General features: G+C 37.0%; 1 protein-coding gene across 1 annotated transcript in view; it reads left to right on the top strand.

Annotated features, from left to right (window-relative positions):
• Positions 1-17,541, top strand: part of KITLG (KIT ligand) — a 52,071-nt gene that overhangs the window by 18,985 nt on the left and 15,545 nt on the right. Inside the window, exons 2-3 of the mRNA XM_014888867.2 lie at positions 6,402-6,515; positions 15,490-15,552. Coding sequence (XP_014744353.1) covers positions 6,402-6,515; positions 15,490-15,552 — 177 coding nt within the window. The remainder of the gene's footprint in view (positions 1-6,401; positions 6,516-15,489; positions 15,553-17,541) is intronic.

The raw sequence follows: 17,541 nt of genomic DNA, 5'->3' as shown, positions 1-17,541 counted from the left end.
GTTTCAGCTGAAACACACAAACCAAACTCAGCAGGAGTTTGGATGCTCCTTACCAAGTGCAACAGTAGTACATTGGCTAGAGCAGCCAGCTACATCTGTCAAGAGAGCTGCAAATGGTAGAGGATAATAGCACTTGGCCTGAGGTCGTATTAAATGAGGTTGGCATATAGTCTTAAGCAGCTTCCCAGTTTTCCCAAGGTCTGGATGGTGGGAAAGAATGGTGTGACTCATCATTTTCTCAGCACTGTTAAGACTACATATTTTAAATTTGTCCGATTCAGGAAATAGATGTGCATAACTTGGCAGAACTAGAGAATGGTTTCTCCTTCCAGCTGAAAAAGAAAAATATAGGAGAAAAAGTAGTTCTGCATTAGCACTTAACAGGTTTGGGGCCACGTTTTGTCCATTGACCTGAACAGAATTATTTCCAGTTCATTAAGAGTGTACCTTTAGAAGGGAACTGGCCTATAAGCAATTGAACACAACAGGCTTTGCTTTTGCACATGTGGCTGGTGGAGTCTGACTTCAACGTTCTGCCACCACATGAACAGTTAGATGAAAACTCCCATTCTTGTCATTCTAAGAGTCCCCTGTGGATACACAAGTGAGTGCAAAGGTATGGGGGAAGAGGTTCTAGGGTTGGGAAAGTCACAGAAGGGCAAATACAATATTTTCACAAAAAGATCAAACAGCTGTGAAAGCAGGTTGCCTGTTGAAGTAATTTGAATGTAGGTAGCAATGGCACCAGTCCCTGCTTATTTGTCACACAAACTTGTTAGTTTCCTTCCCCTTAACCCCTTGAAGTACCTTCATATTATGCATTTTAGATATAATATGCAGAACTTAATAGAAAATGTCCTGTGTTTTGTAAATAACCAAATATATGTTCAAATATTTTGTGTCCAAAACATTCTAAAACTTACTCTGAAAAAGAGTGACTAGTATTTCTATAGTCTGTGTTTAAATCAAAATGCAGAAAAATTACTCTGATACTTTCTCTTGCTTACTTTTATCATCATATTTCTTACTACACATCATTGTTAAAAAAAATGAAGAGTGGTATCAGTCACTAGAAAAGTATGCATCTAGATTTTGTAATCATAACAAAGCATGGAGGGTGTGATACAGAGATTTTTAGGTGTCTCACCACTGCAGAGTGACTCACTGAACTGGAGTTGTGCATTTTGTTTATTGGACTGCCAAAAGATTGTTCAAGAAAACTCACATGTTGACTGGGGAGCTTCGCAGAAGTTAGGGTGCCCAGATGGAAGAGCATGTGTGAGACAAGGATACACACAGACATGCTGATGCCTGTTCAGTGAACATGTCTGTTTTTCTACATATTGGCTTGAAAATGTAAAATGCATAAATGTTGTGAAAAATAAGGGTCAGGAGTAGCAGTGTACCCCTTGTCTGCCCCTTTCAGCCAGGAAGCCTTAATAGACAGGAAATCAGCTCCAGTGGTATATGTATAGATGTGGCACTTAGGGACATGGTCTTCTGGTGGATTTGGCAGTGCTGAGTTTATGGTTGGACTTGATGATCTTAGAGGTCTTTTCCAAGCTAAATGATTCAATGATTCCATGGTAATTACAAGGTAGATATATCAGAGCATCACAACTCAACTCCCATGAGTTGGAATTACCTTGGTTACAGGAGATGTAACCCAGGTCTGTCACTTGGAGAGCACCCTAGTTCACAGGCTATATTGTATTTGGTGAGACTAGTGCCAGTTTTGATGGACTGGGGTGTACACTGGACTTATCTATGTGTTTTTCAGAGTTAACACAGTGCTTTCTTCTGCTACCCTGAAGTAATTTCCTGGGTACTTGAGAGTGTGCAGGGGACATTGTCAGTTCCAAATGTGCTTGCCAAGTCCTTCATTGTTTTCAGAACTAGGTGGTAGTGAGCGGTGACTTCTTTTTCCACAATTAACTGACTTTTGGGGGGGCTTGAGCAATGTTTAGCACTTAAGCAGTATTTAGGCATAGCCATGTCGGTATTAAAGTTAGCACTGTCATTTGCAGGTGTGAAGGTGTCACTGAATGCCATGAAAATGGTAATTGGATTGCATTCTATATAAATGCTCTTTCATTTAAAGATTCTTGTATGCTGGCAGTTAATTTCTTAATTCATTTAAGACAGTTCTTCCATGACTTTAATTTTTTAATCTCTATCAAGCTAAATAACTAAATAGACATAGGAAAGAATTACTGTGCTTCTATGCATCATAAACCATTTTGTGGTTAAAAAAAAAAAAAGCAGAGAAATATATTTTATTGCTATTTACATTTTCTCTAAATCTTCTTTCAAAAGGCTTTTCAAGGCGTAAGTATGAACATTAGGTTAGCTGTCCATGACTGACCAATTTGTGTTGTCTGTGACAGAAGTTCACAAGCTGTGTCTCAGCAAAGCAGCATGTAAACACTGTCTGACAGGCCAATATTGAAAGATGTTCCTACTCCATCATTAACAGAAGTGAAAAATAAATTTGGGAAACCTGGCCCAGGGTGAATATTGTTCCGCATTATCAGCTAACCTACTTCAGCTGTGGTTTGGTTGTGGTTAATTGGATGATTTGCTCAGGAAACTGGGATGAAAAATTCCATGGCTAATATGATTTGAATACAAGAAATTTTAAAATGGAGAACCCATTCATCTGTGTAGTTACTACCTCTCCCTATGCTTTATGACTTTTTGTGGTTTGTTATTTGCCTTTTTTTTTAATGACTTCTCCCTACTTGTGATTAGAAGTATTATTAGGACAAACTAGATATTTGGAAATGTCCAGACTTTCCAAAGTTTGGTTTATTTAGCAATGTGGTATTCCCCTTGCTGCTTTCCACTTAAGGAATTAGCTGAACATTAACGTGACTGAGTATCTTTCATAGCCTACTGTGAAAAACACTCACTCAGCAGCCTTTGTGAACACTTCAGATTGTAAAGGAAGAACATAAATGGAAAGAATATTGATTTACAACTGAAAGGGTGCTCTTCAGCACATTGGATCACTAGCTAAGCTTCTAAAATACAGTTTACTGAAATCCTCAATTATGGCTTACAATCAAGAGCGCAAATCATTTGCAGAATAAACAAATGTGTATGCTTGAAATCTTTAGTTTTAATTATCCTTTTGAGTCTAATCATATTTTTTCCCCTTGCACAAGGTTCAATATTTAAGAGATTTCAGAACTTAAAGACAATTAAATAATTTTTGAGCCAAAAATAGGAAGAGGTGCTTTGGTATACAGGTCTGCCTTCTGTCTGCTATATATCTTCAATTTAATGCTAACAGATGATGTGTGATTAAATTCTCACGCCACCTTTGAGAACTCCCATGTTAACTTAGGGGTAATTAAATATGGAAATCTGTTATGAGTGCTGTGTAGGTAACTTTTATTTATGCTTAGTAAAGTATAAAATGGGCATCTCTATTTATAAAGCTATTGTTTAAGATTCCCTTTTGTTCTGTCCTTGATTTAATTCAGTCTATTCAAGTTTTGCTCAAACAGCAGGTTTGGTCATTAGTAAATAACACAAAAATAGCTCAACTCTTTGATCTCTACAGTCCTTACATATAATGTGCCTGAAGGCATGCATAATATAAATATTTTGTAAGTGCAAATAATTAAAAGATTTTGTATAATAGACATGTTGAAGATTTTCAGTTCCTGTTGGATGATACAGGGAGAAAATAAGGAAGAAAAATCTCAAATAATCTCAAAATTTACAAATCATTTGGTTTTAATAGCATTAATAAAATTTTTATGCTTTTAAATACCATCATTTACAAAGGAGAAAAAGTATTCTTATTTATTTACATAATTATAAAATATATAGTGATTTTAAGCTTCATGTATGGCCTGTCTTTATATTCAGAAGTACAAAAATTGACAAGGCGCATCAGAGTTCTGGTTTTATTTGGAGTATGCTACTGTGTTTATTAATATTGCTTAGTTGATCTGCTGAAAAAGTATTTCTAGTTAAAGAATTTTGTTACTTTTTTGATTATTAGACTGTTAGATTGAACATCATCCTATGACCGTGACACAGTGCAGTGAACAAATTCCATCTTTACATACTAATCAATACTGAGGAATCCAATAAAGAAATTGTCAGTTCCTGGTGTGTACTTCACCTCCAATGAACACGTCAGGGAAAAGTCCCTGCCAGTGTAACTGCTAATGCACTGTTTTACTCCACAGGTTGAACTACTCAGTTTTCATTCTTGAAATCAGTATAGTTATTTCATTTTGGACCTAGTTGTCATTAACTTCTTGCCCTTTTTACAGCAATTTATTTCCAAAAATTGTGGATGAGGAGGTAGCCTGTTAACTTGAGTCACCTTTTGTTTCCTCTGTGATTCTGGAGCTTATGTAGGAAAGGGGGACATTTCTCTTGATCACTTTAAACCAATTCTTAACAGCTTTGACCGTTAATACACTGCAAGGAGCTCTTGAAGGTTCTTTCTAAAACTAGCAGCATCTTTGCATTTCCCTAGAGCTCAAATTGTTCATATATATAACTGCAAAGCTTTGTGTAGTATAAAATACAGAGGTTTTGTAAGATGAACGATTAATTATTCTCAATTCTTCACATTGGTAATTATGCTCAGTAATTATTTGTACAAATATTAAAATAAAAGTATTTCTAAATGCTTGTTTTGTTGAAGCAAGAGACATTCTCAAAAGACATGTTGCATATTGTAAATGCACTTTGCTCAGAATACTTTTGATTTCTTTCTCTGTAGCATCTGAGGGTACAGTTTAGGGAAAGTGCAGGCTCCACTGAAATCAACAGTCCTGGCTTGTCTCATCTTTGACAGAGCATTTCAGCTCTGTCTGTTACTTGGATCAGAAAGCTGAAAAATACTACAGGAAAACAAAAATGGAAGTCTTCTGCCTGGTACAACTGACTAAACCATCAGTGCCAGTGCAAGAGGTAGAGAGAGGAAGCTGGATTGTCTTTTCTACCTGCAGCCCACACTGGTTTTACCTAAATGTGTCAGGAAGCTGCATTTTAAGAAAGCAAACGACCAGTTTTACTTGTAGGATAGATACAAGATTTAAGAGATAAAAGATACAAGAAAGAGATTACTCTTGTCATTTAATAGCTCTTGTAGGTAAAGTGCCTGGCACTGTTCTGTCAAGTTTATGCAGCTTCTGAGTGGTCTTTAATGTCATTGTTTCTTAAGCCCTCTAGATTACTATAATAATACTTCATCTTTTTAATCTGTGATTTTTCTCTTGTTTTCCTAGAGAATTGTGTTGCTGTTGTTTCATTTACTTTGGTCTTAAATTGAAAGTTTGGAGAGCATATGAAGGAAAGGGTGGAGGCTGGAGTTCTCTACCTGTCATACAGAACAGACGGAGCTGAGTTGTATCTTAGTTTGTGTAAAAGCAAATTGTGATCTCAGTCCTGCCCTTATGGAGGCTGAGGAGCCTGCACAGGCAAATTCCATACTTGCCGTAAATGTACATCATCATCGGCTTTTGCTGACAGCTTCACTCAGCTGGCACAAGAAGCTTCACAACCCGAGGCAACTTTTGATTATCCATAACTTGAATGCTTTAACATTCTGGAAATAAAGATCTGCAGCTTAAACTTGGCACAGGGCTCTGTGGGAAACCAGTGAAGCACAAGGAACAACAGAAGGCGAGGAAGTTCAGGCAGTGTAGCCAAGGAGACACCCAGGTGCATAGCAGCTAGTTATCTGGTGCTTTTCTGTGTGAGGCTCACAAGCATGTGTAAGTACATTGCACTGCTGTTTCCAATAGGATTTAGGAGGGGAATGTAGTGCCAAAGCAAGCTGGCACTTCTGAGAGGCCAGAGCGCGTCACTTGGAGAAGTACTGTATTGCTGCTTGAGATGTCAGTATTTGGGTAGAATCCAGTTGTGGGTTTGCTTGCTGTTTAAGTACTCAAATGAAATGGCTGTGATTATGAACTTTCTCCTTTTGTCTTGATGTAGTCTGGTATAATTTTGTTCTTTATCATTTATCACATTAGAACCACAGGTCTATCAGGTGAATGACAAGTATATAATCAACTGTATTTTGATGATAAAGAATATTGCAAAGTTTTTATCTTTCTCTTCTTTGGTATCAGTAAACTTTGTAAAATCCCAAATAAGCATGATCCTGTGCAAGTATCCTGATGGCTCAATAGTAGGTTTTCCATTAATGCTCTAACAATATTTGCTTCCAGAAAAATCAATTAAGTGCGTTTTTGTGGATTCCTGCCATGAAGATGATACTATAATGGTACAAGTATGCCTTCACAAAGGGTAAAGAGTATTGTGGCCTCTGGATTTCACATATGAAAAACATTACTGCAATCTCTTGTTACTTCATATTTGGTGATTGCTTACTTGGGGTTTCTTGTTTCTTTTTTACTAAACAGACTTGGATTATCACTTGCTTTTGTCTTCAACTACTCCTACTTAATCCTCTTGTCAAAGCCCAAAGTTCCTGCGGGAATCCAGTCACAGATGATGTGAATGACATTGCAAAATTGGTAAGTACCTTTTATTTTGCGTTGTCTGCTAAAAAATAGTCAGTGTCTAAGGGCACTTACATTTCTAAGCAAAGTTAGTAAATCTGTATTAGAACAAGGAGAATATTAAAAGAAAATCTGTCAACATGTGTCACTTGAACAAAACCCTTTTTTTGCAGTGAGAGTAAGTTCCAGTGTTATTTGAAGAGATTACCTTGACCAAAATGCAGTGTATGTACATATGTAGTTTCCTGACTCCAAACTTCAATAAAAGTTGTCAAAAATCTTTATTTCCTCAAACATTCTTTCAGAGCAGATTGTTCCCCATGCAGATGAAAGATTATTGTCTTTATGTCACTGACTTGCATGGAGCAGACTGGAAGCAAACACAGCTGAATTGAAGCAGAAGTTTTTACCTCATGCATATGAAAGACAAGTGCCATATATAAAAATAGTGTAATATTAGACATCATTGTAGCAATCAACACAATAACAATTGAACAGGTTTTGCAGTCTTTGGGTGTGAGTGGGTTACACAGATTATATGTTTCTCTATTTGCTGTACCCAGAAGTTTAAGTCTGAAGGACTCACAGCTTCATATAAACACTAAATTCATTTAAGGAAATTATAACTGTTACTTAATTGACCACTGCATTAACCTGAAAAACTGCATCTACTTGCGAAGTCAACTGGTGTTTAGCTCCACTGAAGTTAGTAATTATGCTATTTTATAATAATGTAAGATACAACACTGATGTTTTAAAGAAAGAATATATACTGAACACTTAGCAAGCATATCTTCACCTGCATATTAAATCTAGCTGAAAATTGTGGCTTCGTTGTGGAAAAACAGTTGCAACATCAGTGTTATTATTATCAAACACTTAAAAGGAAGCCTCTAGCATTTTCTGCCTGTGCAGTGTTCCTAACTTGTTTTCTTTGGTCCTTTTCATATACATTGGCACATAGTGTAAATCTCTAGGAGTGCTCTATATTCCTACTTAAATGTTTAGTTCTTCAAATTAGTCCCTTTAGGCAGAATTTTAAAGTATTGGCATATTTATTCCAGATAATATTTCATCTCTAGAAAGAGTAATAAGCTTTGATGTAAACCTGTTGAAAGCATGCAAGAACAACAGAATTCCTGTGAGGGCTGGTGAAATAGTGTAGTGCAGAGATAGTAATAGCTTTTTGTCAATTATATGTCCTGAGAAGAAATGCATTAACTTTCCCTTTAGTACAATTGAAACTTCAAGATCGTATAAATGCAAATTACAAAAAATGTGCAAGCTTGAATAAATACAATGTCCAGGTTACACTGTTCTGCTCCTGCCAAGCTTGAGTAGAGTGGGGTTGGGCTGAGCTTCTTCAACACTCCTCCATGAGGATGCTGTATGGTCATTCTCCTGACTTAGACCCATATCTCTCAGATCACCCTAGAAATGCAAAGTTGAGGTCAAGTTACCAAGCAAGTTCAAAGATACTTTGGGTTGGAGAAATAACAGAGAGATGCATAAATTACAAAGACCCAGAGACATACATTCTCTCTGTTTTGAGTTGCATGAGTTGTTCTGAGACTATTTTGAGGAAAGTCTGTCTCTCTCTTTTGTCTGTGTTAATATTTGCAGAAAAAATTCAATAAAGTCACTTGAAAATTAAAAAGATAGATGAAAATAAGTTTAGTATCCTCAGTTTACTATAAGAACCCTTTGTTTCAATTAGCATGACTATACTGCATGTTGATAATTCTCTTTTGAAATTCTACAACATGGCAACTAGACATTGAGAACAAAAATTTAAAAATACATAATAAGATTTAAAGTACTTTTAAAGCAAAATTTCATTACCTGACAGTGTGAATATGAGAAGGGAGAAGCCTACAGAGAATAGACTGATCATACTACTTTGTGGCAAGTACAGGTTTTTTATGCTCTATGAACTATATCCTTAGTACATATAAAAAAGACTCCAACATTATATTACTTAAAAATATGGTTCAGGAGACCCTAAAAGTCTTGCAAATTGAAGTAAAAATTTTGTACCATTTCTTCTTTTTGAAACACCATATACTCATTGTGAATATATGAATGAATGATGCTCTGATGATGTGTATCTTCAAAATTCAACCCAATCCTTAAGCCACTCTCTAGACCCCTCCCCAGCTTTGCTGCCCTTTGTTGTTCCTCTTGTAGTGAGGGGCCCAGAACTGGACAAAGGACTTGAGCTGGGGCTTCAGAGGTGCCAAGTACAGGGAGACAATGACTTCCCTGATCCTGCTGGCCACACCATTGCTGATATAGGCCAGGATACCAATGGCCTTCTTGGATCATGTTCAGGCAGCTCTCAACCATCACCCCCAGGTCCTCTTCCTCCAGGCAGCCACTGTTCCCCTAACCTGTAGCATGGGGCACAGTTGTTGTGACAAGTGCAGGACCTGGCACTTTGCTTTATTGAACCTCAGACAATTTGTCTCAGTTGACTGATAAAGCCTGTCCAGCTCCCTCTGCAGAGCCATGCTACTTTCCAGTAGAAAAAAGACCAACTCTGCCACCCAACTTAGTGCCTGAGACTGTTCTTGGTCACCTTGTCCAGATCATCAATAAAGATAATAAACTGATACTGGCTGACCCCGATAGTGAGCCCTGGGGAGCACTAATTTCCACCTGGTTCTGGAACCATTCACCATCAGTGCCTGGGCCTGGCCATCCAGACAGGTTTTACCCAGTGAAAGGTGTACTTGTCCAAAGCATGAGCTGCCAGCTTCTCCAGGAGAATGCTGTGGGAGACAGTATGAAGGCTTTTACTGAAATCCAGGTAGACAACATCCACAGCCTTTCCCTTTGTCTAGAGATCCTACTGGCCTTTAAGTAAAAGTTTTATTTCTTTGCTGAAAGAATCTGTGCCTGTAAAACATAGGGTCTTTAATAAATATCCTTCCCTTTCGTACTGAGAACAAATAGTAGCTCAGAGGATTTCACAGAAGTGTTACACAGTTATTGCTCATAGTTATTATGATGTTATCCACAAACTCTGTCACATTTGGACATAGTGATATAACAGTTATTCCTAAATGCTTGACTCTCAGCCAGACTTCATGATCTTTAACCCTTTTTGTCCACAATCATGAGTATAGTCCCATCTCTTCATGCAATAAACTATCTGTTCAAGTCCCATCACTTAAGGATATTGGCTTCTCTTCTTCCTGTCTCATCACAAATTATCAGACATAACTAGTCTAGAGACTAGATTCAGTTTGTCACGAATCCTCCTTAGAGGCAGAGTATGATCTCTTTCATTTCCCCAAAACATTAGCCTTTCCTGGGCCTTTCTCCTCGCTGTAAAGTTACTTTACCCTCTCTCTCCTGCCATTCAAGTCTTCAACAAAGGTGTCTGATTTGGCTCTTCATGCTTCAGAGACCCTTCAAAGTTCACTTTTAGAACCTTCATTGTTTTTCTTGTCACAGTAGGAGAATTTTTTTTTTTGTAGTTCTCTGGACAAACAAGTACATTTTTCTTACAAATTCTTGGTGGATAAAAATCCAGTCTATGAAAAATCTTTTTCTAGTTTCAGCTTCTGTAGTTTTGCTCTTCTGTCTGTTCACATGCTGCTCTGACCCTTTATCTTCTACTTATTTCCTTCAAGCTGTTCCTCCTTTTTTTTTTCCACTATCAGTGGCAAGCTTCTTGGGTTTATCTTCAAAGGTACTATTAACACTGCCTGTGTTGTCATAACACATGCTGAGTTTGCCCTCAGATTCTTCTCATTATTTCCATGGTATCTGTTACACTGTTTGTGGCCACAGGAAAGATACTCCTTGATGAACTCCAGGCAGATTCCCATCCTCTTCCTATTTCATGCTAAAATTATTTGCAGTATGAATCCATATCCCACATTTGGCTTTTATTCCAGTGTTTCCCCCCGCCATAAGCACTAGTACTGCACTGCACTTGCAGCTTGCTAAACGGTGCCACAATTCCCTACCTAGTCTTTGTTCATTTGGTACTGGGCTTGCTCCAAGTAGTGTAAACCCTCTACCTCACTTGTAGAAAACTCCTGAGCATGACTGTGGCTGTGCTCTGCTCAGCGTTATTGTCCTGCAGGGATATGAGAACATGCCTCAGCCAAGACCCTCTGTGAATATAGATGTGAGATGTCTACTAAGCTTTAGCTATTGGAGAACAAGTAAGGCATGCTGTGCAGTGCCTGAAAATGTGGGTCACTTGCCTATCAACTTTGTTTTGAGTAATAAATTGAAGACAGATGTGTGGCATAACTTGTTTTCAGTGGTCTTAATCTTTTCACTAGCATCATGGTAGGGTCCAGAAGAAAGGATTAGAAAGAAAGAAAGAAATTCAATAACCATAAGGTTTCTGAGCATTAATCAATGTAAGACCAAATCAGACTGGTATCTCTTCATTTTAAAAAATGACTTGTACATTCTGAAAGATTAAATTTATTCACATCTAGGTAATATAATTTTGTCACATGAAGAGTATATCATAAGTAAAATGATCTTAAGAAGCAAAGAACAATTGAACAATCATTTTTGTTTTTTAATGGTGAGAACTTTAAAAGAACATAATTTCATACCTATAGAGAATGAAAGTATTTAGAGTATTCATTCTGCACGACTCATCACGTGACCTCCTGCTTCTTTTGTAATGAAGATGTCTACAGGGAAGCACATTACTTGATGAGCAAATGTTCTGTATTATGAAACTGTAATTGCAGCACCTGTCAGTAAAGTCTGTCTCCATTGTTCTTTTCAGCATGGTAAGTCAGCAGAAAGCTGCATTGCTGTAATTGTGCGTTTGATTTTGCATAAGAATTAGGAATCAGATGTATATATGTTTATATATGTTAAATATGTATATATGTATATATATGTTAAATATGAACATCTAAACCTACATATAAATAGAATTTTCACTGAGCTGTGCAGTATGCACAGAATATATCTACATATTTTTGGTTTGTCCATTAACAAAATCTAAGATACCTCTTCTTCCATGAATTACTTATCTAAAGCAATTTTCTTCTTTTGATTGTTGGAATCCCAAACAATAGTCAGGATTTACTGACCAGTTCCTTGTTTGAGACATGCTGTCAAATACTTTGCTTTCACATTACATCTTTGCTGTAAATATGTACTTTACACTCTCTGCCACATTTGATTTTTATTTTTAAATGGATCTAACTCTCCTGAGTGAAGGGGTTATAAAAAATTATCCAGAGTTGTTATGCTGCAAATAATCTGCCACTATGACTGTAAAAAGTGTGAACGGAAATTGTTAGCATGTTGTCTTAAGCCAAATGATGATTTCATTAACTATTTCATTAGCAGATAAGATAGAGTAGATTGCAGAGATGAAGGACAGACATGGAAGCTCCTGCTGGAAAAGCCAGAGAAGCAGTGAGAAAGAGCCAGAGAGTGACATTTGACAAGGGCATGTAGTTCTAGGACAAGTGGGAATGGCTTTAAACTGAAAGAGGAGAAATTTAGATTAGATATAGGCAAGAAATTCTTTACTGTGAGGATGGTGAGGCACTGGAGCAGGTTGCCCAGATAAATGGGCCCTTCCCTGGAAAGGTGTCAGGACCAAGTTCAATGGAGCTCTGAGCAACCTGGTGCAGTGAAAGATGTCCTTGTCCATGGTAGGGGCTTGGAACCAGATGATCTATAAGGTCCCTTCCAACACAAACTCTATTATTCTATGAAAAGAACAGGAAAAAGGAAACAAATACAGAGAAATTCAGGATAGAAATTATATCCAAAAAGACAGTATGTTTTTTTCCCTCATATGCTCAGAGTAAAAAAGAAAACACTGACAATGGAAAACAGTAATTTTTACTTTGTTAACATACTTTATTTTTTATATGTGTATAAAAAATTTGTATCTCTGCTTGTTTCCTTATAATTTTCATAACAATTGCAATAAAGAGAATTTTCAAGAGCAGAGTAACCCTCATTTCAAAGCATGTGACTGCAGATAGGTCATCTCTCATGTCTGCTGTTGCAATGAAAGAGTAATTTATGCAACCCAAATCACTTTTACATCCTTTTTTCATCTCCCCATCTATTTGACCATGAGCATTTTTTAAAACATGTTTGGATTATGCAGTATTAACAGTGCTGTATTAAATATTCAGACCTTTCTATGTGAAAATCTTATATTCCCCTGTTTGAGATTTTGTTACAACTGGGAATATAGCACATATTGTTGGTTTTGTATAAATGTAACGACATAAGTCTAGATTCTCTGCTCTTCAAATTTTCTCAGCCTATTAGGATTTCTGCAATCATACACAGCCATGAAATCAGAAAAAAATTTCATTTTGCAATTTTAATTGCAATTCAATGCATTTTGTTTCTATACATTCCTTTGCAAGATTATCAGTTGACATTCTCCATAATAATCAAAACTATTACTTCTGTTTAAACCTAGGTAAGTCGTGCAGGCAGGTGTTTTGTGGCCCCCCCAGATCTGTCACTGTACTCACGGAGTTGAATGGAGGAACTAATAAAAATGCCATTCTAGGACTTGGGTGGTTTCAAGGGACAGTTCTTTTCCAAACACCCTTGTTCAGGCAGGTCAGAGCTGCCTTTCCTTGTTGGAAGCCACAGCAGTCAGGAGCCTTGCACAGAGTGGGTGTGCAGAGTTCATTCCTTCCTTTCAGGATCATTTCAGCAGATGAAAATCAAGTGATTGGGTTTGGATCAGAGTCTTGGTTAGTGTTCAACAAAATTTCAAAATACATTTCAGCAAACCAAGAGAGTACAAAATGCAGACCTAGTACAGACATATCCTTCACTCTTACATCAGGGGCTTTACCCTGTTTTCCGTGTGTAAGTTGGGAAGTCCAAGTGAGACACAAATGTAACTCCCTCGCTTTGACTGAGATCCATCGTTTACCAGCACAGCATCTGACATGTGGACTTCAGTCAACAAAACTTTAACAAGTTTGTTCTTGAGGCAGTGCATGTATTTTTTCTTTGACACCCTCCTCCCAGTGATCTTCATTTTTAGTAGTAAATTCAAAAATATCTTATCTGATTCACAGTCTGTCAAGGAGAGGAATATCTGAGGCTGAGCTGTGTGCTCCAGCTCTGATTGAGAAAGTGTAAGAGCTCTTGGGCACTTAAATTTTTTTAACTGTGCGTGAAAAGTGCTTGAGAGGCTCTGATGCCAGGAAAGTAGATTGTATACATAATGCATATAAATTCTTGTAGTGTTCATTGATATGGAACAAATTTAATCTTCCAGTGACCTTTCTTAAAGAACAGTGGTTTTGCTGGCATTGCTAAGTGTGGAATCCCTCTAGAGTCAGTATGGGAAACTTTGCACATAGAGTAGCATCTTCCTATGCTGCTTAAAGTGGTGCTAATCCTTCCTCTCTAGGCATGCAAAGGAAGCTAGAAAAAAAATTGAATACCTATTATTATGCTGCGATGCTGTGATGTTTTAAAGAAAGGAATAATAGACAAAACATTTGGAGGAGGATTTAGAATAAATCTGATGGTCTAAAGAAAGAACAAATGTATTGAAATATTTTTCAGTATTTATAGCATCTTGAATCAACTCCCCAAAATGCCAGGTAATTAGAAATTAATATAGAGAATTTTAGTGGTGCTTCTGCTTTGGGGATATGTAGGTATAAAAATAAAAGAAGAATAAAACTAGAAACAACTGATTCATGTGAGGGAATTTTTAAGGATCATTTATATAGTAACTGTTCCAAAGCTGTGGGAGAAAGATAGATGTCACCAAGCTGAAAAATTTTAGCCCACATAAATTAAAAAAAGTTTGGAATTCACTTGTGTTTGGCTGTGTGTAAGAATTGTCCTTGATCATTTGTAGAACCATAATGTTTTGAAATAACTGGTTTAATTTTTAATTGAAACAAAATTTTAAATAAAAAATCAAACAATATATTTTGCCAAACAAAATACTACCTAAAAACTGCTCAGGGGGAGAAGAAATCCCTGTGCTGGTTGCTATAGCAGCAGAATCAAAAGCAGCCATAACAGAATGATCTTTAACCTGAGGTAGAAATGCTTTTACACCAAAGGAGCTACATCTGTGCATGTTGTTTTTGATTATGTGAATTTTAAACTAGGGTGAGAAATATCAATCAACACTTTCATTGATAGAAAATAGGTTTATCATTAAGCATCATATTATGGCTAAACCTTTTATCCATAAAGACTGTGGATTTGTGGCAGTCCAGTGACTGTTCATCTCCCAACTCAGCCCGTTCTCCAGATGTTCCACCATGTCTCACAGTAGTGCTGGATCCCATCTGTGGCAGTATAATTCAGTGGGAACTCTCCTTCTACTCCTTGTCTTTTCTGCAGCACACTTCATACTCACCCACGTCTGCAAAGCTGCAACTTACATGTGTGGAAGCTCTCCTTTGCCCCAGGACATTGCTATGATAGAATGATATTCCTCATCATTAGTAAGAAGCACAGCTCCATAGTTAAAGTTGTGCTCAAGTGTTTTTCTGACCTGGTCCATAACTGAGCACAAGGCAGGCAAGTATTTTGGTTTGGATGCACGTTGAAGCTGGATGTTATTTGAAGGGAAAAGGCTAGATACTTCTGGGTCCTCTGCTGTCTACAGTAGGAGTTGTCATGTAAACACTTCAAGGCATGAAAAGACATAAGGGCAGTGGAGTTTCTGCAGTAATGAAAAACGTCACTTCTTCTCAACCCATTGTTGACTTCAATTCTGCTGGGAAGGAGTAGCATTGAACATGATGAGATCAGATCAGACCTGGGCATATTACAGAGCTCTGGAAAGATGGTTCACTTGTAAGCAAATAAGTACTCACAGGAAAGTGAGTATGTAAGTAACCGTTTTTGCCTGCACCTGGTAAATTACTGAAAATTTTGTGTTGAATATTTGGTAGAATTTGTTGAATGCAGTAATGGAAATGAAGTCTTACTTTGTGTAGTAAGAAATAACATTTTTATTATCTGTTTATTGTAGGTTGGAAATCTCCCTAATGATTATATGATAACCCTTAAATATGTCCCGAAGATGGATAGTCTGGTACGTACAATCTCTTCAAGTTAATTCCAATAATAAAGCCCACTGGAACCAGTGATGGCTCTAACATTTTGTACCTAGTCCTATGTCTCTAGCAAGTTACAGTTAAATGATGTTTATTTCACTTTTCATGTGGTTCCCACATATTTATTTAAACGAAATGTAGAGATTCCTAAAGTCCCTTAAAAGATTTTTAATTACAGGAATTCTAGGAAAATGTTTCTTCCTATTAAATTTTTTAACTTTTTTTTCTGGAAAAGTCTGATTTTCCTTGTGTTATTATTTCACCAGTATTATTTCATTGTGTCCATTCAAAAATATTGCTTTCCTAAAGAAATAGGCTCTCTGTAATTGGAATTTGGGACATACTGTAGAAGTCCTTCTTGTTTTAGCCAGTGGAAATGCTATTAGAGAACAACAAATACTAAGTAGCCAGTTAAGAGAGCCCCAAGTTCAGAAACAGTAGCATCAGTAACTAAACAAACCAATAGGATTTCAAACATGCTTTGTGTTATTCTTTCTCTATAATCCCATATTTAATACATAGTGGAACTTTCAAATAAGAGCTATCTATACACTTTAAAATTTTATAACATTTTTATTTAAAAATCATATTATTTTATTGCTCAATCTACTGACTATTTTTTGGTTTTCATCAATTTAACAAAAGTTTTGAGATTATATATTGAAAACTTGGTTGTTGCATAGATTGCAATAAAAAGGAAAAAAGGAAACAAGGTGAAAGTACAAATTATGCTTTATTGTTTTAAGGCAAGGAAAAAAGTAAGAAAATTATGACTTTGTCAGTTAAACTGACAAAAGTTAAACTGACTGCTGTGCTTACCTTAAGAATTAATCATTGTACACATACATCAGTAGCTGAAAATTATCTGCTAGATGTAAGAAGCTGTTTTTGTGTCTGTGCAAAGTTTTCACTATAAAAATCCAATATGTGATACACATGAAAAAAAATGCATCCTACCCTATAACAAGATGGCAAATCTAGCAATATTAAAAATAAACATAAAAATAAATAAATAAATAAATAAATAAATAAATAAATCTATTGATATTGGAAAACTATGCCAGAAGCAACAATAAGATGGGAGAAGGAAAAGGATGCTGCAGGATAGTGAAGGGCCCTGAGTTATGAGATTATGAAGGGTTATATCAGATGTAGAAGTGTTTTTAAGAGTTTTGCTGGAAGTTTGAGGCTTTTACTAAAACTTAGAGTACTTTAGAAAACCCAGTTTAAAGCTGGTTCTTTAGACAGGAAAAGTGCAGAACAAATGCTGTGGAAGTTAGGTACTAGATCCTATATAAATAAGACTAATGGACAATTTTCACTTTCTTATAATAGCCAATATTTAGAGAAAAAGGAAGCAAGACTGGGTGTCACCATCCACTGACTGCTGGGCTTTTTGAAATTCACTGATCTGGGTGTCTGGTGTGATGATATCCACATCTGTGGAGGACAGCTGTGTCCTGAGTGCTGTTTCCCCAGCTTCCAGCCCGTTAGCTGTTGGTCTGGATTGAGGCTGTTCCCTCCACTGCACTCCTGGGGGTGTTGTTGGATGAAGAAGGCCAGGGAACCTGCTTGAGCAATGAGTCCTGGTTGTTCTCACTCTTGCCTCTCACCATGGTTCAGTTCTGACTGCCAGCACGCAGGCTCTTTTCCATTCTTTTCAGTGCTATGTCATCTTGATGCATCGTATCCAGAAATTTAGATCCAGTTTACATTTACAGCAAGCTGCCAAGAAATAAAAAGGAAGAAGTGAGGTTCAGAGCTGAGATTTCCATGTTCTCTTTGCAGACACTTTCAGTCATGGTAATGGCAGGTGCAGCTCTTGGCCTCATGCCTTCACAGGAGGAAGTAGTCAGCTGTATTCAGATCCCACTTTGCCAAATTCCTCTCTGGTAATTTCAGGTTGTGTTATGCATACCACAGCAAGGCTTGCTGAATAAGTAGGCTTTGTTCTGGTCCATGAAACC

Source organism: Sturnus vulgaris, chromosome 5, assembly GCF_052056855.1.
Source record: "Sturnus vulgaris isolate bStuVul1 chromosome 5, bStuVul1.hap1, whole genome shotgun sequence".
In the NCBI taxonomy this organism is placed as follows: domain Eukaryota; kingdom Metazoa; phylum Chordata; class Aves; order Passeriformes; family Sturnidae; genus Sturnus; species Sturnus vulgaris.
This window is presented reverse-complemented; position numbering and strand designations above follow the sequence as displayed.